Here is a 24,400-nt window from a genome sequence, read left to right as displayed (position 1 = left end):
ACTTAAATATCACGGATTTCAAATAGGATTACAAAGACTGTATTTACTTAAACATGAACTTGTTGATTTGATTTATTCCTGCTTTAGAAATCGGCTTGTTTACATGGTAACCGATATTATGAAATAATTACTAATTTTACCCTGACAATTACCGAGACTCTCAGAAAACAGACAGTGGTTTCTTTAGACGGTGCCGCCTAGCTGTTTGATTAAATTAGACCATTTTACACCGTGGGTGTAGATCTGGGACCCTGCACGATTGACCCCGAATATTACGAAACATTAAATCATCTTTAATTTTGTGAGACAGGAGTGAAGGCTATTATATGTGTGTAAGACGACAGAGCCGGGGAGTATTTGGTCTATTCCGAATCTTTTGATGCAATTAGAAGTCATTTGCAGTCCTATGTGTTACACACACGACGGCACTTCTCTCCACACGCGATTTGACCGAAGTAGGACCGTCCGTACCTGGTGCAAGCTGACCCCTGGCGTGACTTTAAATGTCCTTTTGTCCAGCCTTCTTTGTCCAAATTTAGCTTGTCTGTGGGATCTTATTTCATAAACCACATGTACAACATATCTTAGTAGCGACACACGAACTATATATATAATATATATGTGTGTACATGTTATATACGAGTAAAGAGACTGTATAAAATACAACTGGTCGGACAAACTTTCAGGTTATTTAACACGCCAGTGTGATAGTTGGTCTCTTTTTTTTTTATCGCAAAACAACTTTAAGAAAATACATTAAAACATATCCCCAGCCGGAATCTGTGTGTGGGTTCCGTGTGCCAGGTCAGTGAACGCCATGTTTTCAATATTTTCAGTAATTTACATGTAGAAGCGCGACCTACACGTGTACAGGTTAATACCGACCTGCCCTATACCACAGAGTAATGTGTCTGATACAGAATAAACTATACTTACAAGCCATGAAATTCCATTTTAATTACACACATCCATGTCAACACTTATCAAAAGCTCACACAAACAGGTCAAAATCACAAAAGCACGCGGTGTCCTGACTTACAAAATCCCTTTCTGTAGAAATAAACGCAGAACTCGTTCCCATCAAACCATGATCCGACATAGATTGAAACGGGTCTGGAAACGAAAGTTAATCCAATCCGCCGTTTTAAGATGTTATCCCCGCGTAAGAAAAAAAAAACTCCTACCTGCCACGGCTGGGGCAAAACGGGCACATGACTGACTCGAAATCATCGGCGATAGTGAAATAAACCGGTGCATGGTGGCAGTTTATTATGGCCTGTGATCATTAGTGAAACACCCTCTCAAACTCACAAGTAACTGGTGATCTTAATACCACGTGAAAAATTGGCCTTGTGGTGATTTGTGAGTCGGCCCCTCCGCCTGTGACAGGCCATGAAAAATAACAAAATTATTGCTAGTAATGACTTCCGTCCGATCATAATACAGTCTTTCTCCCGTAGCAGACACACTCATCTATCATCGAGAAGCTCAGTCGCGCGCAAAATAATCAACAGTTGAATAAAAATTTGAACACTGGAATTCAAGAGACATGTAAGTAAAATAATTAAAAGACATCTCGAGAAAATTAAAAGGTAATTCCATTTTGTATGCCATAGTTACGTTTGTAGGCTGTACATGGCCCATACGGAATATGTCTTGCCTATGACGATTGGCTGGTAAGGTCATGTGACCCCGGTAGCAGTTGGTTAGTCTCGAGTTGGACCATAGACGTACTGTACTTTTTAATGCATTTAGCCAAATGCTTTACGGATGTCGATCAACAAATATAAACTTCTTAATCAGATGCCGGCAAAACAAGGTCGGGTGCTAGTAGTGGAGTTAGTCTGTTTTTTACAGTGATTGTGATGACGATGGACGAAGGCAGGGAATCTGGTTTTATCAACAGTCAACCGAGTATCGCAGAATTTATGACTTGTGTTGGGAGTATCAATGAAAGTGTCGTGCCTCCCTCATCCATCACTGTCCAGGAGCTAGGGTTACGGGGGGCTTACTGCCAGCCTTTCGCTGCCAACACTCACCCACAGGCCGGCCTCACCCCACAGGATGACCCTCGGGCTATGGGGACCGACCCCACGGGACGGGATCCGTCCGGAGTAGGACTCGGAGATGGATCCGGACTAAAATTTCAGGAGTACGCATGGATGAAGGAGAAGAAACCTATCCGGAAACAGTCGCCTGGAGACCCGAGCCCCGGAGGGCAATCTGATATAGGTACAGAGTTTATTACGTATTTCTAATATATCTTTTTTTTTGCATGAAGTAAAAAACATCCCGGGTGGCATCGATCAACAGGTAGGAGAACATACCATATAGAGAATCACGTTCGGGGGTTCTGTACCTAGTACGATTGATAGTAAAACTACATTGGTGTTCTTTACTTTTTTGTTTTATTTCTAAATCTTAAGGTAAAATCTCAACAAAAAAATCCACATGAAAAAGGTCCGGGTATTAATTTCGCATTGGGTATTTTGAGCTCAAGTTGTTTCGTTTTTTTCTCCCGACACCCCGAAGGATTGACGTTTTGTGTCACCCATATGAACTTTGGTAAAAAATACCTCTAGTCACAATTCGTGAAGATCCGCCACCGATACCCATTGTTTAGGCACTAATCTTTTATTCTATGTACCAATCGTTGGCACACATTTAAATCCACCATGAACCCGCACTGCTTACTGTTGAATGCAGTCTAGTTTTTTCTTAACTAGGGCCATGAAACCTCTTTCTTTTTGCAAAAATCTATAGTCAAAGTTATACTCCCCACGGCATTTGTTAATTTGTCTCATATTGTAAATTGGTGCCAGTCTAGAAAATCGGGTGGATTTCTTACGTAAGTATAGAATATAATGATCTATCAAATACATTGAAAATTAACATATATTTTAATAATTTAGTAATATTTAGGTTATGTTAAAATGAAAATTCAAGCATAAGTTGAAATCAACTTTACAGTAATTGTCAAATTATTCGAGATACTCTTCGGTCACATGCATACTATGAGTGAATCAAATATTGGATTGAAATCCTCCCAGAAAAGGAAAGAAAAATTATAGCAGGATTGCTGAATTTAGTTAAATTATTAAATGGTATTTCGTTGCGACTATTTGATAGCTCTTATCCAATATGTGTTCATAAATGTATGTAAAATATTATCTACATATCGAAAATAAATGAACACATAAGCAGTACCTCTAGGAGTCTTATAATAACCAACATGACCAGATTAACCTATGTCAAAGTAAATAACTACAGTATGTTATAAGGAAGTGTCTGTGTAATAAATTAACGGGAGCTCGAGGAACTGACATGATTAAACAGACAGTAGGGGTGTGTTATAGCATTGTTTTGTGACAAAAAGACGACAGAAATTACTATTGATAGTTAGTTTTTTTACCTGAATATTATTTATCATATATAAGAGGTAATAACACCTATGTGACGTCATAACTAGATGACGTCACGTTATTGTATCTTTAGTGTATTTTTTATCCTTCCGTCACTTTATATAGAAAAAGCCTCGGAAACATGCTCCGCATTGCGTATAATTATTAAGACTCTATAACTCATGTTCATGTTATATTGGATTTATTCAATTCATTTATTTCATATGAAAGTGCTAACTCTTCAAATTATTTGAATGCTACATTAACACGGGTGTTATTTTTTTCAATCTTCTGTCTATTATCACTGAAAAGAAAGACAGCAACAAGCAGCATACAGATATGTTCCTTTTGGGTAAACAGACAATAAGCGTTGGGCAGAGGAAAATTATCCATTCGGGTATATTTTCATCCAATAATATTTCTTTTCGAATGTTAATAAATTTTGAATATTTCCTTCTAAGTATGTGTCTATTATAAGTTTTTCCTCACAGTTTTAGATGTTACTTTTTGTTTCTGGTTTCAATTTCAAACCTATCTCCTGTTAACTGTGAACATAATTTTATTCGGTTTAAAAACCTTAAATCTGTCGTTCATCCTAAAGATATACATGTGTTGAAAATGTAAATAAAAAAATGAGAATCATTAATTTCTTACCTTTCAATTACTTACTTTTCCCTTTGGAGTAACGAAGGAAATATATTTGTAATACGGATTGTATTCAACATGTAAGAGTAAAAATGATTAACTGCCATGTGTTGGTAAATGCGTATATTTTACAGTAATTACAGTTCCGGGGAAGGGGGCATCATTAAAACCAGTCTACAAATAAAGATTCGCTTTTATGTTAACCGAGTTGAGTGTGGTCCATAGTATTTGTAAAATGTTTCTACGCCGCTCATCAGAATACATTAATCACCCGATGGTTTAGCAGCACAAGTGACATTTCAAATGTTGAGATTTTCGAAGATAAAGGCGCAATGCTAGGTCGGGTAATTCACCTACAGAGAACCACACACTGGTAGTAACACACACACACATATATATATATATATATATATATATATATATATATATATATATATATAACGGGAAGCTAAAAACGGCTTTAAACACCTAAGTATTTCATACCAATAAACAAATTTGCAACACATGTGTAAGTTTTTCTTTGTGAGAGAAAAAAATCAACCAGAATTCTTCAATCTTATTTCGAAAGATTATTATTAATAATAAATTACAATGTATAATGCTTTGAGATGATCACGTTTATTTTTATCACGAACAAAAATTAATGGGATAAATAAATAACATGAGGTAAAATGCATTTTGTATACTATCTATTTTATTGAAAACTTATAAGCAGAGTTTCAAGCCGTTAATGCTCAGTTTACACTATTTTTTGTTAGTAATTTGAATCTAGATTTATGTTAAATACTGTTTAAAATAATGAGAGTTCAACTTCGTAACTATAGTTATAAATAAATTAACAGATATCACCAAAATCGTATATGTATATCTAGTATTTAGTTGTTGCTTTGTGTTTTAAATAATGCATGCACATGGCCGATGTACCCGGTGATAAAGTTAGTTTGTGTAACTGCTCGTTTTAATAAAACACCCGTAAGTCGGTATATATAGATCCGGACGTAAGTATAGGAGGGGAGCAGGGTTATATTTTAGCGATTAGATAATTGCATGTTATGGAGATCTTCACATCAATTTTAGGTTATATTAGCCCCTATTACTCGGTAAACAACCATCTATTAAAGGCGCCCTGACCCCGATTCTGGTCGACACAGGCTGTTATGTGGGAGAAAGGGCCCCGACCTCCTGTCAGTTTGCCCGCCATGTGAGGGGGAGGGGTCAGAGATCATCATCTGGACACATTGCGTTTCTCACGAGAGACTCCGAGAATTGTATTAACAAGTTATAAATAGATCGATTAATGAAATCCTACATAGTTTTGAAAGAGCACAACTGCTTGTCTTTTTTTCAATAAATTATTCATGACACAGAGAAAAGTCAACTAATTTATGGTAATTTTATAATCTAAAAAATACTGATTTATAAATCTGAATATTACTTCAGCCCTGGCTTCTATGACGTAACGTTTGCATTGTGGTGTAGTGCGTTGTGATATTACCAGGAAATTCATGAACTGATCTGAGAGAGCAGTTCTAAAACTAGATTGGTTAGAAGATATACAAAAAAAAAAAAAACACCATATAGTCTTAAAATTAAATTGACAGGTTTTGTGGGGTTCACACATTGCACAGTATCCATTTCCCCATTTATCAACGTTTTAAGTCATTAAACAAAATGGTCTTTACAATCTAAGAATGTAATTTGGAATTTCTTGACAGCTTATATAATTCTCAAATTTCCGTTACTGTAACTACACTGTAACTTGTGAATACGTACATAATATTCTATATGATATAACGAATTACTCAAAACAGAAATTAACTCACAGAACCGACACGCCATCCGCATAAGTCAAGGAACTGTTATATTCTTATCATAATTGAAAATGTTTACAGCGTCACCCGAGACATGCAAGGACTCGTGAATACATCATGTAGATGAATACTGTGCAGTTATACCTGTATAAAGGACAATATAGTGACGACTTCATTACAAGGTTGACATATAAAGTTATAACAGTAGGTCTGTAACAGGGAAATATCATTTCTGGCAGTTCTATTGACAGGTAAATATATATAGGACAGCGGGTACAGTTAAACCGATACCATTTGCATCTTTCTTGTACAACTTTCTGGTTAAATGGATTGTTACTTTCAAGAGAAAAAACAAGAAAAGAAAATATATCTTAATTTACAAAGTTATTTAATGAAAGGAAGTATGGCAATTAATTGGAAACTCTCTTATTTTGTTTTTGTGGAGTCTTTTTCATCTTTAAATTTTATAAATGGTGTATAGCTATGTATACGACATTTTAATACGTACCCACACTCACTTTGTTTTGGTGAAGCTATTTAGTCGAAACTCTTAAAACTAAATTAGAAAATACCTGTAAATCTGTCTACATGCTGTGGGGATGGCGAGTAGACTATCTCAATCATCGCTAAAATTGGTTTCTATTTTAGCTGGAGTGAGACAGAGTGGGGCATTTCATAACTAATTTTGAGAGAGGAATTCGTATAAGCCCTAATCTTGTTTTAATCGCAACGGAAATGTTTATAACTGTACACTTTGTGATACTATCGAATAAAACACTTTAAAACATATTTTTTGGGAATAGGGAGGGACTGGTCAAGGTTTCACGTGTGTTTGTGTCGTTGTACGTGCATTTAGATATGATACAAACGTTCTTATGACCAACGCGTTTCTGGTATGGATGGAGGTTCAAATAGAAATATATTTCTTGGGTTAGTTGGTTCGTATATGAATTTTGAATGACTGATAAAACGGCACGTGTGTAAGTGAAGAACTAAATGAGGAATATGTGCACGTGATAGCTGAGCAGTATGCGTTTAATTCACATTCAATAACAGTAATAATCTTTAAAATGTTGAAATATATCAGATATAAATTTAAGCCATGCCCAAACAAAGATATGTCAAGTAGTTATGACATTTTTTCCCCAGAATTTGGGATGGAGGTATTTGTATAATTATAACAGAGAAATTGGTAGAATATAGCACACGTGATGTTAGCGAACTATAGATGGACTAGCCTGTAAACAATATCTCACATTAACACGTGTTGGGGAGGCAAGTTGTCTGAACTAGGTGTAATCGTATGATAGTCCATTTATCACATATAATTGGCATGTAGATATATATAAATGTCATGTACTTACCATCTCAGTGGACGATTATGACAAGGTCTGTTATATATAGCTTTGATGGGATGACTTATTTCATTAAACACCGTATTAACTTTTGTTTAACTTTATCGGGACAAAACAAAAAAAAACAAAAAAAACATGTCGATAAATAAAAATATTATCTATATTACACGTGTTTTCACTTACGGTTAATCATACTTTCACCATAACTTTATTATATCTTGTTAAACTATCAAGTCTAATGATATATGTATTTTATAAGTGTTTTATTTCAGTTTCAAAATGTCTGAAATAATTTAATGAACATAAAATATGAGTATGTATAACGTGTTTTATAAGTGTGAATGATGATTAGTAATATTACATGTCAACTGACGATGAGATTGAAATAAAAAAAAATGTCCACAAAAGTTGATTGAAATCATAAAAAGACAAAATTATACAGGTGGAATATTTGGAGTTCTGTCTATAAAGACATTATTGAATATTATGTGAACCTCTAAATCATCTTGAGTATTATGTTAACTACAGTTCGGGAGTAGTTATCTCGGTGGTCTGTATAGATTTGGTTTGAATATATCTGGCTAATACTATTTTTATTTGTGTCGAGGATAGATGTATCAGAGGAGAGGAATCAACATACGTTTTAATCCTTATTGTGTTTGTACTGTAAAAATTAGTGTGAAAATGATGGAGAAATGAAAATATCTTTTAAACTAAATGTATGTTTAGATTCAATATTTACCTACTTCTTACATTACCGACAATGGCATTAGAATATGATTGTTTTGTAATTATTTTTGCTGATTTCTTTGATATGATGATATAACTAACTAGTACACTTCTAAAACCACGTTCTTAATTCAACAAAAAAAAATCAGCAACTGCAGTTTTGCAAAATTTCATGACTTTGGCCAAATAATTTCATATAATTATCCAATGCTTCCATGCGGAACGAATATGAATTCTTTTAGTTTAAACCGTGTTTTATTTGTCAATTTCCATTTATAAATATATATTGAATTCTTTTGTTTTTGGTTTTGTTGACATCGTGTGACAAGTGAGTGTAAGATTTCATTTGTGTTGTTTTTTTATTTATTTATTTGTTTTTTGGCTTTTATTTGGCTTTCTTGGAACAAAAATATGAAAAAGGGTGAAATAGCTCCCATCTCTGACCCATGAGAAAAACAAATATTTCACCTGTAAACTTGACACTTTTTTATAATATTAAGTTACCAATGAAGCAGAAGCTTTGTTAGCACAACATTTTAAATAAATGCAGACCGGGGGTTTCTGATAAATGACAGTTGTGATTTCTATAAATAGCTATCGATAAACATTACAGAAAAATCTCCAAGGAATGGGAAAAACATCTACTACAGAAATAGTTTCAACACTTTATTTGTAACATAACTAATTGTAAATAAACATCCATTAACACAGATTGTGATGTCTTGTTTCTCCCATATTTTGTTTTTGGGTAATACCATTTGCTATGGTTAATTCATTCGATATCTGATGTTTCTGTCCGTTGAATCAATGCTTCTCTGGGGGAAATTCTATTTAATTATATGACCTTGGATACTTGACATTTTTCTTACATCTATTTTTTTTTTTTTTTTGACATCACAGTCCATATCATTTAGCATGTAGTATCACTGTACCTATGTACAGGAACACGTTTTCCAGTTTAGTTAGACCTACTAAATGTTGCATTCCGGGGCTAAGTTGATATACCCTGTATTTGCGGTCTCGTGTTGTCATTGCAGCACGCTAAGCACGCTATTTGATAGATGTGTAGAAAGAAGGCTTTATTTACAAAATTTAAATATATATTTTATTGAACAAAGGAAACTAACTATTTTCCATGGCATCTCCACGACATATTTCCAAAAAGCTTAGAAATGACCTACTGTAGATCCAAATACCAAATTGGAAATCTGATTAACATAATAGTATCATTTTTGTTTTGAACTGATGTACTTGGCCGTGATTAAAATATTCTTCAAAGATTTTATTCTTCAGAATATGTCTAGTCGATACAGAATATTTCCCGTTCCTTGTGACATATATCAGCTATACAATTCACCTGCATTGTGTCATGTTACAGGGAAATAATAAAGATCGAGCCCTATAAATAAGTTCTGCGCTGTAGGTCCACAACACAGACATACATATTCAGCCGATTATATTAATGAGAACATGGAATGTAGTAATTTTAGAGGACATATTCATGAATAAGGAATAATCATATAACATTATAATATAAATTATTTCCCGTGTAACAATAAAATAATGCCAGTTGGGCAGATGCGGAAAAAAGTAATTTATTAATACATGTTTTAATTAATGAATAATAATCAGGTATACTTATGATAATGAAACTCATGAATAATTCAACTTGTAGGCAGTAGGAAAAGAAAAGTCCACGGAAACAATTACATTATTATAAGTAAAATATGAAGCGTGTTCTGTTGGCATTTATGTTTTATTCGGTGATGTTTGCTAATAATATACAAGACATATATTTTATTTTAATACTTACTTGACAGATATCATGAATTTTAGTCGCAATGTGTATTTCTGGTGCGTTTATATAGTAGCTCGTAATTGTTTAGTGGTTAAGTCTTGCATTTGTCTCCGTAGATTTGAAATATACCTCATTTGTCCCTATTGTTTACGTTCTATAGTAATATCTGGTGTATAAAACCCTACTTTTGTGTCGTCAGGTTACCCGTGTGAATTGTCCAATGTCCAGATACGAAGGAAAAGCAATACTCGCTCTGAAATCGTGACAATCTACAGTGTTATATAGATCAATGACAGCACATTGAATCGGTCGTAATATCAGTGCATGCAGAAATACTGTAGCGTATTTAAGAACAAAATAGGAATTCCCCCCATTCTCACCTCTCGATGTTCGATGTTCTCGTTAGCGCCGCATGTTGACTTTGATTAAATCTATGTTATTGATTCAATTCTCGTTATATCCTATCATCTTATTAAAAATGTTTCTAGTGATCAAAGATCAATGTCTTATGACACTGAACATGTATACCCCCCCCCCCCCCCCCCCCCCCCCCCCCCCCCCCCAAACACACACACTTTCCGCCTATATTTACCTCACCCCACACCGCACCACTCCATCAAACCTATTGTTTGAACGACATTTGGGACCACAGAGTACACATGTTAGGAATTTTCAAATGTTAAATGGAATGTCATATTTTGGTAAGACAAATCAATACAAAGTATAAAATTTAATAACGATCTATTTCTGACTTACGTTAATAAGACGGAGTTGACTATTTTAGTTTATTATTGTTAAAAACAGCTTGCGATATTTACGTCCTACTGTCAAGATAGTTTATATACTATACCACACTTCATGAAATGATTAATATATCATCATTAAAAACTGAAGCAATAAGACACTTAAAATTAAAATGAATTAAAAAGATATGTATATATGTATATTTGATGTGCGCTGTATATTTTAGCTATGCAAACTTCTGTATCGTTTTCATCACGTTCGGAACAAACAATCTTTCAGTGTTATACATATGTATCTGCATGTCGACTTATACACACTTGATAATTTTAATAAACGCTGCATATTTTTATCTAGCTTAAGTTGTATAATTCAAAATATGCCTTCATTAAAGCAACATGTCAAATACGTCACTTCCGGGAGACGGTTTTGGTTCATATTAATGTCCAATTAGTCACACCATGCAGACAGCAAGGATTTGTCAGTAACATGTCAGCTCTTCAGCATTTAAGACAGGAAAAATGACATTTGTAGTTTTATACATTTATCAAAACGTTATTTTGAAGGAGATAGAGAAAGATTAATATGGATTTTGAACATAGTCGTATATTACATTAATATAATAAATAATTTAACATGTGTCCATGATGATGTTCGTGTCCAATGTTGTCAAGACGAAATCGTAACTGCCATCTTAGCTGCACTTCGGCCACTTTCAAACAATTTCGTGTTCACTATATCAACATTGTCATAATGCACATCACTTAAAATGTCAAAATGTTTTAATACAAACGAGATAAATTAATGTACTGTCACACACCAATGTAGGGAGGAAGTACAGCACATACAAATATTGCTGTATACTATAGGAAATCATTTCCACCTGTCATGTCCGTTCACTTCCTTTTAGTCTATATTCATTCCAATCGTCCAAATTGACATCAATGAGATAATAGCTCGTTGCTCATTTGTTATCAGAACAACCAACTTCCCCCATCTACATAGCAAGAAAAATACTTGAAATTTCAACCTAACATATACCCTGCTAGCCGATATATCCATACGTATGTTTATCATCATCATCAGAGAAACCGAATACTTTCATATTATTTCATAAAATGAAATCAATATATATATTACGCTTTTGAGCAACGACCTCGAAATAATGCGCAATGCACGTGCTCGCCGTAAGCAACCGGACACCACGTGACATCCAACCTGATGTCCACGTCACAGTTGTACTATACACATGCATACCTACTGGTACAACCGAATTAAGTTGACATGTACGTTCCTATACTTAGTGCTGTAGCATTGTATATAGATTGGTTTTGCCAGTGGGGCGATCGTAATGCTGGTACGCAATCATTGAGGAGGACGCCTCCGTATGTAACCAGGGTTAAATAATTTTGCTAAATATTTAAAGCAAAAACAAAAGTTTAAATTTGTGGAGGAAGTTTCATATTAACACATCGTATATTTCACTAATATGGAGATATTTGGGTCAGTCATTGTGAAACATATTCTTTATGTTCGTAAAACTAGCTATTTGATATATTTGGGTCAATCTGTTTGCTAGACTGAACAAAGATATCTTTATTGTTGAATATGCAATTACATAAATGTAGAAGATTCTGTTATACTTACATGTACCATTTCTGTGATATCCGATTGTCACGAAGGATGTAGCATGACAGAAGAATGGAGTTTGGTGACTCTTTACGAAATATTGGGACTTGACGATAGTTTATGTGATTGTGATATTGTACTTTACGCTGACCTCGTCTTACACACAATATGGTGTGTCTGAGTGGTAATAACATATCCGAATCTGTATAATCATATCTGTACACATACTGGCAGAGAATCCGACATGATCTTTTTGAAAAGAGAGGAAAAGTCGAGTAAACATGATATAAAGGACTACTGTATCAATCTAAAGTCGATAAGTAGAATTTGACATACATATTGTAATGTACAGTAACAAATGATATTTTTTGTTTCCACCATAAATGCATTGATAAATATTTGAAGTAGACATGCAAAAATGTGCTTTATAGATATTAGATCTGTTAATCCTCATTGGCTAATTGTGCTGACAAATGACTCAAACATGGTCAATCTGCTTTCAAGGTATGTTTTAGTGAGGAGACATAAAATTGGTAGATTTATAAGACATTTGTTACCGAGAGAAGATAAACATATCGAAAGATTGAAACTTATAAGAGAAAGATTATATAGATTGAGTTAATTTCATACATTGCCAGTGTGGAAGTAAAGGATCATTATTGTATCATGGCAAACAGAAAAAAGAGAAGTCATTGATGTTTAGCTGGGAATGTTGTTGAGTAATTCGTGAAATAACAAACGTGTGTTGTTTACAGTTAGAGGGAGGATATTTGTTGTTTACAGTTGGGAGGCGGGACGTGATGTTTACAGTTGGGTGGCGGGACGTGATGTTTACAGCTTTCGGGGGACGTGTTGTTTACAGTTAGGTGGCGGGACGTGTTGTTTACAGTTTGGGGGCTTGTTGTTTACAGTTTGGGGGCGTGTTGTTTACAGTTTGGGGGCGTGTTGTTTATAGTTTGGGGGCTTGCTGTTTATAGTTTGGGGGCGTGTTGTTTACAGGTTGAGGGCGTGTTGTTTACAGTTTCGGGGACGTGTTGTTTATAGTTTGGGGACGTGTTGTTTAAAGTTTAAGGACGTGTTGTTTACAGTGTCGGGGACGTGTTGTTTAGAGTTGGGGACGTGTTGTTAACGTTGTATGTGTGTGTTGTTATTTACAGTTTAGAACGTGTTGTTAACATTTGGATACATGTTTCATTTTTGTTACGAAAACCTTGTCAACACTCACTCTGGCGTCATCCTTTTGAATTATTGATTGAAGACACACGGTGTGCCATTAGTTGACATTCAATAACAGGTTATACTATCACACAACACCTCACTATATAACTCTGGCTAGTTTAATAATAACGCAGGCTGCTAGCGTCAGCCGATACTATGTGTTACGACACTCTACAATTATTATTTATATATATCGACTAATGTGACATAGAAACTAGATGAATTGTCCGGATATTTTTATAGTAACTGTATGTTTGAAAACAACGTCTAATATAGTATTGATCTCACTGAGAAAAACTGCATCTGTGGTCTTCACAGTGGCTGCATTTTGTTATTTGAAAAAATAATTTAAAACATATCATGTTGAAACTCTTTCATATCGAAACCAATGGATACGATTGCAACATAGTAAAACCGTAGAACATTAGTCGAACCTTTTCTCACTTTGTTTTTGTTGATTTTTTTCCAACAACATTAAAAATCCTCTACGTTAATGTTACGACCAGCTTTGCTGTTGGTAAGAGGCGCTCGATCTAAGAGAATACTTCACAATCATACAAAAACAGATTTTTCTAGTTTGGAAATAGTCTACTGGTCCTGGAAAAATAGTCATCTTTAGTACATTTCATTTTATAAACCAATATATCTACAATAACATGGTATCCAAGACGAACAACTACAAATCATTGTTCATGTGATGATTCGACTATATGGAATATGTCCTGGTGTTAACTGGTTAACATCCACATATTATTACCACTTATAAAAGTCCCGAGGAGTATCGAACGACAGGTGTTGTACGTCATTTTGCTTATGTTACCTACAATTCTAGTCTCCCCTGCGAGATCTTACCTTGTTTAAATCGTCGAAGCATTTTCACTCTCAAATACCCCTATTTTCTTTTTACATTTCTCTCTTTTGTCCACTGAAAACAAAGAAAGTACATGTATCGTAAAACTACGAATCTGACAAAGGCATGTAGATTGAATTGCATGATCTGACGGAATATACATTTATTGTAGTCAACTCTTCAACATCTACTAAATTTCACGTAGAAGAACATGCATCCAGTGATTTGCATAAGCACACATAGCTTGACCTGCATGAGTATATCTTTTCCCTCAGGAACAGACGTTAAAACGACATTCACGAGATAATAATGTATACTTTGAAGCTATTTTCTTTTCCTTTTAATTTGTTAGAATGTACATTCATAGGTATATTTACCATGATACCGTACACAACCTCCATACGAATTTGTAACTTATACTAATTTTACTTATGTAACTAATTATCGATGAAACAGCTTTATGTGGCGTTTAGACGCCAATGATACATTTCATTGACTGTTACAGGTCAACTCGACTAAATGAATTGGGTATTCCCTTTCAGCAGTAAGCCACTGGGTTAAGTACTGTCTCAATTCAATTTCTATCAGCATTTGCTGCGAAGCTGTCAAGTTTCTATCAGTATTTGCTGCGGAGCTGTCAAAATGAGCGGAGAAAGCGATTCATTTTCCTTGGTGTTGGATGGCTGTTTACAAGGGATATAAGTGATGGTATTTGTCGCGTTGTAATTCCTAGGCGGGTATAACAGCACACAATTACATTGAAAGCGCAGGGAAAATAGATTTAGGAATAATTGTAACAAATATCTGATAATTGACACCTACCGCAGCTACAGTGATAATGTCGCGCGGGCCAGACGTCTCGTGTCATCCGCGAGGAAACAGCATTACTCAGGAAAGCTTGATTGCGACTAGCTCGTTTGACTTTGATTTTGTTCAATATTTACATTCGATAGTACGTCTGATAACGTTGTGTTTGATTGACGGATATTAAACATGAGAGTGGCTTTGACTAAATAACATCTGCGTTGAAATTCATTCTCATTGATCGATTATTTGTTGATTATATCCATGTGAAATAGTTGAAACTCATTTCAGTTAATTAACTACTAATAGATTAAAATTTGTTGATTATTCTGCATTATAATTCGTTCTAACAACGGATTAGACATTCTTTCAAAAATAAAACAGGGACTCACTTTCTTTGTTTTATCTTTAAAACTGTTCAAATCCCCACCTTATAACCATGAACAGCATTGTTGGTCATCAAGAGATAAACACAATTCTGATGTTAAAGTAGGTCCAGGGGTCTTTTCTCACCCTAAAGGAAGCAGTTGAGATCCTCACCCAATAACCATTTATATGTTAGACATCAATAAAATTAAGCTATTAATGAATTGAACGTTATTATGAAACGGAATATGAAAAAGTAACCGGACGTCTTTTTTAAATCCCAATAATGTTAATTGACGTAAACATTCACATAAACACGTGAAATGTGTGTATCAGCTTCGAGATCTGTTAATTGGCGTCTCTAAAGATAGCCCTTTTTGGCGCCGTTAGGGATATTTGTAGAACATGGATGGCGGGGTGCAATATTAAGGGAGGCTCCGACAGGGATTCAAACATATACACATTCATACATATACGCATTCATACATATACACATTCATACATATACACATTCATACATATACACATTCATACATAAATGTATACACATTCATACATTTTGATCACAAATTGCTCGACAGTAAAACATCGCTACAAAATGATGAGTTATAACCAAATAATGATATATTCCCAGAGGTATAGAAAGGGAAACAATGCCTATTTTTTGTTTGTTCTTGTGACAATTTCAAACTTGTATAACTCGGAATTTCTCTTTGGACTTCAGGTTATATGAAATTGTTGGGAAAATTTCATACTAAAACTGAACAATATTTTGATAAATGCTATACTAACGGCCATTGTATGTACTTATTAGGTCATAATGCTTGTTGTAATTATGCAGTGCATGACAATATCTGGAAAGGGAAATTAACAAAGCATGCCAATTAATTAAGATCGTCAAAGAAAAATAAAATATTCAGCCAACACGATGAAGAGAGACATGATAGAGAAGTTTCCGATCAAGGATTTGTTTAATGTGATATATCTCTGGGATATGAAATAATTCGTAAACAAGCTGTATTACATTGGCAGGAAAAAATCTAAACTGGAGCATATCATATCTTAATCTGGACCCAGTTTAATGGAAAAATATAAATAGCTTGTGACATGGAGATATGTGGCGGTCGCGTACTAGAGGACGTAAGTATCGATCCACCATTGTCTTATAAGTTAAATTATGGTTGAACACGAGAGGACAATTTTGATGTTTTAAAGATAATGCCGACGTTAAAATGATGTTCCAAAGGAGAAAAAAAACGGAGAACGGAATTAGATGAATCTGTACAGTTGTGTTTGTCGTCGTCGTTGTTACATGACACGTCGAAACCCTACAGAAGGCAGAAGCAATTGAATGAAATAGGTAATGTGATCAACTTCTAGATGACAACGCCACACACACACCTTGACACTTGTACATGCACGTCTGCGTTCATTCACGAAATCATGATATATTGTAATCGTTTCCAGTGCACATGAATCAGAAATTTCGTAAAAAATGTTAAAACACATAAATATTCTATTCCCTACCTCACTAGACAAATTTAATAATGTCTATTAGTGGTTCAATTTATATGCTTATTTAGATATATTATTCATAACCAATATAAGCGGGATCAATTCACCGATTGCTTAAACAAGTATGACAGCTTGATATTGGGGAAATATACCGGTTTGATAAAATCGCCACATTTGAATTTTCTTTTTGTGTTCTTTTCGTTATATTTATTTTTCGTTATTAAATACATTGTATGTAAAACAAGGAAAGCAACCTAACTTTTTTGTTGACAATTATTACTTTAAGGTGCTAATATCTTTAATGTCTCTGTGTAGATGATGCTGGTATTTTGTTTTTTTTAATTCCCCGGGGTTTATCTCGTTAATGCTAATTAAGACACTGGAATAGTGACACGGATCAGTATACACATGTAGCTAAAATCGCATAGAAATCCCATATTGAAAATTATCAATTTTATTGAATTGGGGGTCAATTCGGATTTCGACATTTTTTGACATATTTTGAATGTTTGATCGATCAGATCTGGTCTGGAGCATTATTTGGCAAAGGATATTTAATGGTGTATAAATTGAAGGGTGTTGCACCCCATGCGCCGAAAGGGGGGCAATTTGGGAAATAGAAGCAAATCCTTTAAATCCCTACTTGTCCCGAACTGCTGAATGGATTCTGATCAATTTGGTCTAGAACATTACATGGTAAAGGATATCCAAATAACTATAAATAGAGGATACGAAACATCAGAGGCCCAATAGAGGAAATTAGGCGTTATCATTTTATTCTCTAAAAGTCATAAACTACAGATATTATCATTTTTGTCAAATTTTATTTGTTAAAGGAGATTAATTGTATATAAATTAATGGTGTCCCATCCAGGGGCCAAAAGGGGCGGGGTCAAATGGGGGAAGTAGAAGTAAATCCTTTATATCCCTACTAGTCCTGAACTACTCAATTGATTCTGATCGAATTTGGTGTGGAGCATTGTTAGCAAAGGAGATCCAATTTTGTATTAATTGAGGGTGTGGATTTTCCTGGACAGGAAGGGCGAGACCTAATAGGGGAAATATAGAAAAAAATCCTTCTTCTGTAGGAATGAAAGGATTTGATCAAAATATCTGAAGCATTCTTGGATGAATGTGATCAATTTCGTATAGCGGAGTGTATGATCACTTGCAACCTGAGGGGTGGGGCCCGACATTCAAAATATAGCAAATTCTTTCAAATCCGATGACCTTTTTCTGAACTTATAGGTATTTAGGGGTTGGTCTAAAGGATCTCTCTCTCTCTTGGAGGTGGTGGGATTGGGCCCAAAAGATCTCCTTTAGAAACATTAACTGAATACTGGTTGACGTCAATCTCAATTCCCCCACAGAGGTATGCAATAAGTCTATTACCCCAGAGGTATGCAGTCGGAGCCCAATAAAGAAAAGCGTTTGGTTATTAATGTTAAGTGTTTTTTTCAAAATAATTTGCTTGGAACCAGAAAGCTAAGTTGGTTAGTTAAAAGAAAGTGATGGCTTCAATACATGGTTCTGAGAGACATATCCAAAAATAGGAAAAGTATTTGTATTATAAATTTTCTATAATCACTGACCAATCCAGTTGAGCGATGCAGGCCCCATTGACCTGTTCTTTTTAATTCATCCCAATGGATCATTTCATTTAACACATATGCTTCTTATTTTTCTGGCAAGTTTAATCAAAAGACCTATGAAACACGAAACCGATCTTTGTCAAATATCCGTTAATATACATATAACAACTATATATAATCGATACAGACTAGTCTATCTATACGGATACATGTACATCAGTATTAGTTGCATGCTGTGCCACATTTTTTTTTCGATTTTAGTTAGACTTATGTTTATTTATTTATTTTGTTTTTGTATGTTTCATTTAACGACATTGTATTTTAAAGCGCTGTCTGTCCTTATTAAAGTCAGTATGCGTGTAATTAGTATGCAGTGTAGTTTTATTTGTGTTGGTATATTATTAATACTGCGACAGTCATGAATATGTCACAGATTTTTAAATCTAATGCATGCATTTGTCTATATATGACAAGGCAATATATCACTTAGATGGATTGTTTATGTTAAAGTATAAAATTATTATGACATGTTAGATGCAATTAAATAATAGAATAATTAACACATGTTAAAGACCTCTGACCGTCACCTCCAAAGCAGTTTATATACATGTTTAATGGGCATGGGAGATGATATGCATACCGGATCACATATTCTTATAATTAAAAGCATATATTCTGAAACCATCTTGCATTTTCACATAGCAACAAAACGGAAATGTCACTTCCAAATTTTCGTGAATTTATCTGCTGTTCTTCTGTTAATTTTGCATTGCATGTATCATTGAAATGTTGCCTTATCATTTCATTACAACTTATCTGATATATTGTGACATTCACAACACTGAAACACAGCTGCTGGACTTAAGCTGGTAGAGAAAAATAATTTTATTTCTTTTAACTGCAAAAATAGGACAGTAAGAATAGCCACCATTTGCGATATCATGCCAGTATTTATTGTTATTTTCGTAGCAACATATTTCGACATATTCATAACTCGCCTACTTAAGGAATTTACACGTTGTTGTTCTCTCACAGAAACACGTATCTAGGGTTTTCTGCATGAATTGCAAGGGCCATATGTGAAGCAGGAAGCGGGTTCTCATCTTATTTCGGATCGTGTGCATATACATTGCATGTGTAGTAGGTACAGTTGGTGTCATTGTTACAGTCCATCTTTCCGTGATTTTGCTCTTCCCGATGAGGTATTTTGTCGTTGTTTGTTGATGCCTTAGTATAAACATATTTTTCTTTTAGTCCATATTGAAAGGAGTTGTAAAATTGTTTTATTTACTCAGTCCTAAATGTGTTGTTCTATCTTATCGACACGAGTTGGAATATTGTATGGTATACTAAGTATACGATAACTGCTGTAGAAGATGGTGTAGGGTAAATTGAATGCCCGTTGTTTCCAACTGCATTTCGTGAGAGGAACCTTAATGTGGAGCCCAATTCACGGGCCAGTGTCTTCAGTGATATCTGCAAAAATATAATTTGGAATCTCAAAACTAGATCCGATGTATCACAATGCATATTGATATAGCCAAAAGCTTTAACAAACTTTCATCATTCATTTCTCCATAACTTTCAATATAGCTAAAAGAATGTAGGATCTTCTTTTGATCCTGCGTGGTATGGTATTACTACTGCATGTATCTTCTTTCCAAAAGAGCTTTACAATAAGCAAGCTTTTACAATTGTTTATGAATAGCGAACTTGACATAGGCTTTCCTATTCACGAAAAACAGAAGATTGCGAAAATTGATAACATTCTTTTGAATTAGGTAACAATATGTATCATGATATAGAAAAATCAGTTACATAAAGACCCTGACCCAGATATCATGTTGTTCCACTTACTGCTTTTATTTTAGAAATACATAAGGGCATACTGTTTATTTTTTGCTGGAATGTATGATTAGACCATCATATAATCTATCGCAATGCATTGTGTTCCATGTCATACAAATACACGCTATATTTGCCAGATCTTTCACCTGTATGCGATATGATTTACTTGAATACATCTTAAAACGTTCATAAATGTGAAATGGTTTTGATAAATAGCAATGCAATGCTTACAAAAACATAAATCCTTTTTACCATCAAAAACACGGCTATTAGTCGTGGTCCTACCACTCAGGTTCTTCGATCATATCCTATGCACAGTATTCCTCTTCGTGTTGCTATTTATTGTCCACACAAACATCGGTGTCACAAAATGTTTGACAATATACATGATAGATACATAAATGATATAATGACAGTAGGCGATGTTACAATCAAAACAAAGAGGGTTTAGCAAAATGTAACTAGGTTATACTGTATACAGGTTTAGCGTAATATAATCAAATTTTACAATGAATTGAAAATGAGCATTTCAGCGAGGAATGTTTTCAATGATCCCACATGAACATATGCTTTTTAAGTGAGTCATTTAATTAACGTGGTAAATTCTGATCTTAATGTTTTGTCATTGAACCTATGTGTTTTGATCAGACACCATATCATGTAACACCCATTCAACACAATACCAACACTTTAAAAATCAATGGTATGATGATGGTTCAAACGGCTGTGCAGAATTGAGATTCATTTGTGGGTTCACCATGGCGTATAGCGTAACAGTTAAAGGTTACCTCTCCATATACAAGTATTCAAATATCGAATTATGTTCCTATTTGATCGGTGCAACTTTTGATTTCAAGTCTTCATGTATTTGAACAATAAGGGGATATTTCGTGTAACATAGTCAGGTCCGCGCTCAGAAGGTCAAGGTCTTGGTAACGGGAAGAAAGTCAATGTATTATCCAAGTGGTAAAGACTGATTTGACACGGTAGCTTCATAGCTAAAATGGTTTTATGGAACACTGGGTAGCCGAAAGGATTTTGTCATTGAAAACATTTATCAAGGACAATTTAGCGCAATGATTGCGAGGAGAGTAAATTCAGTGTTATATTGTACACTATTGGAACCTACCGGAGTCAGCATGAGGAAGCTTAGTAGGCCCTTAGTCATCGAATTCTTGATGTGCAGTATTCTGTTGGTTTTTTTGTTTGTTTTTTTTTTGTCTTTTTTTATTTGTTTGTTTTTCATTATCATATTTTTTATTTAGATGACTGTTAAGGTATATATCTTAACGCTGTTCTTATTTAAGCAGTTTTCCTGCTGAAAACATTACACTTAATTGTGATTGCTCTGTATATTGGTATCCAAGGCAAATACTGTGGCCACGCCAATTCATCATCGCGCTGTTCTGCTTAAATCCAGTAATGGCTTAAAATTTGAATAAGCCAAAAATAAATACGATTACTGTAACATAGAACAAGGGTCTTGTACTTTTATTCCACAGATGGCCATTCTTGGTATCATTGCTCGACGTGAGTAGGGCAGCAGGTTACTGGACACTGCTTGTTACCAAATTATTTCGGAAGCAAAAGTACAGCTTGGCTTAGACAGCCCCATCGTAACATATTGCTGTGGTACCTTGCGTACATTTTGCTTCAGTTTTGAATGTGTGTTTTGTTCTCAAAGGATCAGGTTTTGACGTTGTACTGGAAATTACTTTCTAACCATTTTCTGGGCACTAACAATTTAGCACCGAAAGAAACTATTTGACATTCCATGGCAGTTACCAAGAAGTTTTCCGAGCGCTTTGACCTATGTTTATATATCTGCAAACTCTTGTTGAACAAGTTGTGAATGTTATTGAACCTAATATCATACAAATGATATCCGTTAGAGAGGAATTTGGACACAGTAGCATACGACCTTAGGTTTTAACACTGTGAAATATGAGATATTTTGGTTCCTGGCCGATTGCAAAGAAATTACTCCTTGTCAATAGAACATGTGATGCAGATACTGCCTCTTATATCAGTTATATTATCACGTATGTCGCATAACTTTCCCATATCTCTGAAACCTTATGCCATTGTGTTTTACCATTTTGAAGAACAAAACCTATTATAAAGCTATATATTTAGAGTAACAATCTATCAACAGGTTTTTTTTCAGGTGAACCTTCGAAAGAGATATCTCTCTCGGCCTCCGGCCTCGAGAAATGTCTCTTGATCAGGTTTTTAGATCCTCGTATTCACATGAAAAAGGTTGATAACCTTTTTATAATATGATATTTTACTTGTTTTAAGGTAAAAATTGACATGACACAGAAGTTGTCATGTGTGAAATTTTGTAATAATCATATGGATATATTTACCTTGCTTTCGAAGGTTTTATGTACAAATGCAATTCATGATCACATGTCATGTGTTTAGGAAGGTTGGCAGCTTCTGTGTAGCGACTTAAGCTTTCCAAGTTTTCAATTCAATGCAGGGAGCTGTCTAATATTTGGAAACATTTCCAAAACGCGCTTTGTCCGTTTCTGTTTACGTTTGTCATGATTGAAGCGACGGAGTCGTCTATAATATTTATTGAACGGAGCTTACCTTTTACTGGCGCCTGATTGGTCAAAATTGTACAGCGGGTGTTTTTGATTCAGTTATTAACATGCGAGGCTCACAGCGGGGTTTTTGGATTGCAATATTAAGCTCTTGTGCTAATTTTCGTCATTGCAGGTTATTATTGCATATATATTTGAACTTTGCAAACTGTCTAGACCAATCAGCTCTGAGTAAATAGCATAGTCATATAATGATTGTATTTATTTTGATGTCCAATGCTTCTTTATTGAGTTCCTGAAAGTCACTCTCTACTTTGTTGGATTAATGGAAAACATTTCAAATTTCTTAGAATACTGACATGATTGATGACGATTTACAGTATTGAACTATATTCACACTTTCCCCTGAAAAAATTAGGAATATAATGAAAAAATATCTGGTCCAAGTTGTCTGATGAAATACAGTGGATTTATGTATGATGTAAATGAGATATGAAATTTTAATGACCATCATTTAAGCACAGATGGAAACCATAAAATACTTATCCCGTATCACTAGTGTATAATCTGTAGATCTAACTCCATGATATGCAAGATGTCTATCTTCATATTCATTGAGGTTACTGACATCACGTGGGTATCATGTTCCATACAGCACTTTAAAATGTTCATATCTGCATGCAAAGTAAACAAAACATTTTTAATTAGTTATTTCTGGTTAATAATGAAAATAACCATTAGATTAAAATATAAACGTGTTCTGGTAAATTATAGAAATAATCATTAGATATTAATTTAAACGTTCTGGTAGATAATTAAAATAATTATTAGATATTAATTGAAACCAGTTCTGGTAAATTATGAAAATAGCCTTCTGATATCAATTTAAACGGAATGTGCTTAGTATGTTTAGTATCATTGAAGCTACACATGTATATTTTAAAGTAACAACGGCGAAACATTAGACTAGGTTATTGATCTGTAGGACGACATGTTAAAGTAACTGAATAAACAGTTGATAATCATGATTTATATCTATATGGTATATTTCTTTTTGAGACATGCTTTACGATCAAAGTAAACACAGAACATGTTTTTATTCCACAGTGATTTCGCCTGAATATATTTCCTAGTACATTAGCCAAGATATGGAATTCGTAGTCAATGTAATATCAGTGATGTCAGCTTGATATTATTGTGAGAATACATTTAAACAATAAATGTACATGTCAAACAGAACGGGTTATAACAAATGCTTAGCGATCTTTTATCTTACAACACAGTTCGCAGGCAGAATATATGATAGTTTTTACTTATAAAGCACTAGATTTAGCTGTCCTTTAATGTATGGGTTAAGTTCATGTAATGACCTAATAAGTTCAAAAAGTGGTTTCCTTGAAATCCATAATGATGAATAAATATAATATCAACATGTAAACGGAAATAATTTGCCTTTGTAACGGATTGTTACGTTTATGTTTTTTTTGTTTTTTTTTTATTTATTTTTTTGTTTTTTTTGTAGTTAAAAATTTAATATATGATATAT

At 34.3% G+C, this 24,400-nt stretch overlaps 1 protein-coding gene across 1 annotated transcript in view; it reads left to right on the top strand.

Annotated features, from left to right (window-relative positions):
* The first annotated feature begins 1,738 nt into the window (after positions 1-1,738).
* The window catches only part of LOC117321752 (GATA zinc finger domain-containing protein 14-like), a 42,813-nt gene continuing 20,151 nt past the window's right edge, over positions 1,739-24,400 (top strand). Inside the window, exon 1 of the mRNA XM_033876268.1 lies at positions 1,739-2,232. Coding sequence (XP_033732159.1) covers positions 1,866-2,232 — 367 coding nt within the window. The 5' untranslated portion in view covers positions 1,739-1,865. The remainder of the gene's footprint in view (positions 2,233-24,400) is intronic.

This window comes from Pecten maximus, chromosome 2, assembly GCF_902652985.1.
Source record: "Pecten maximus chromosome 2, xPecMax1.1, whole genome shotgun sequence".
NCBI lineage: Eukaryota > Metazoa > Mollusca > Bivalvia > Pectinida > Pectinidae > Pecten > Pecten maximus.
The sequence above is the reverse complement of the archived record's forward strand: the minus strand, read 5'-3'. Positions and strand labels throughout refer to the sequence as shown.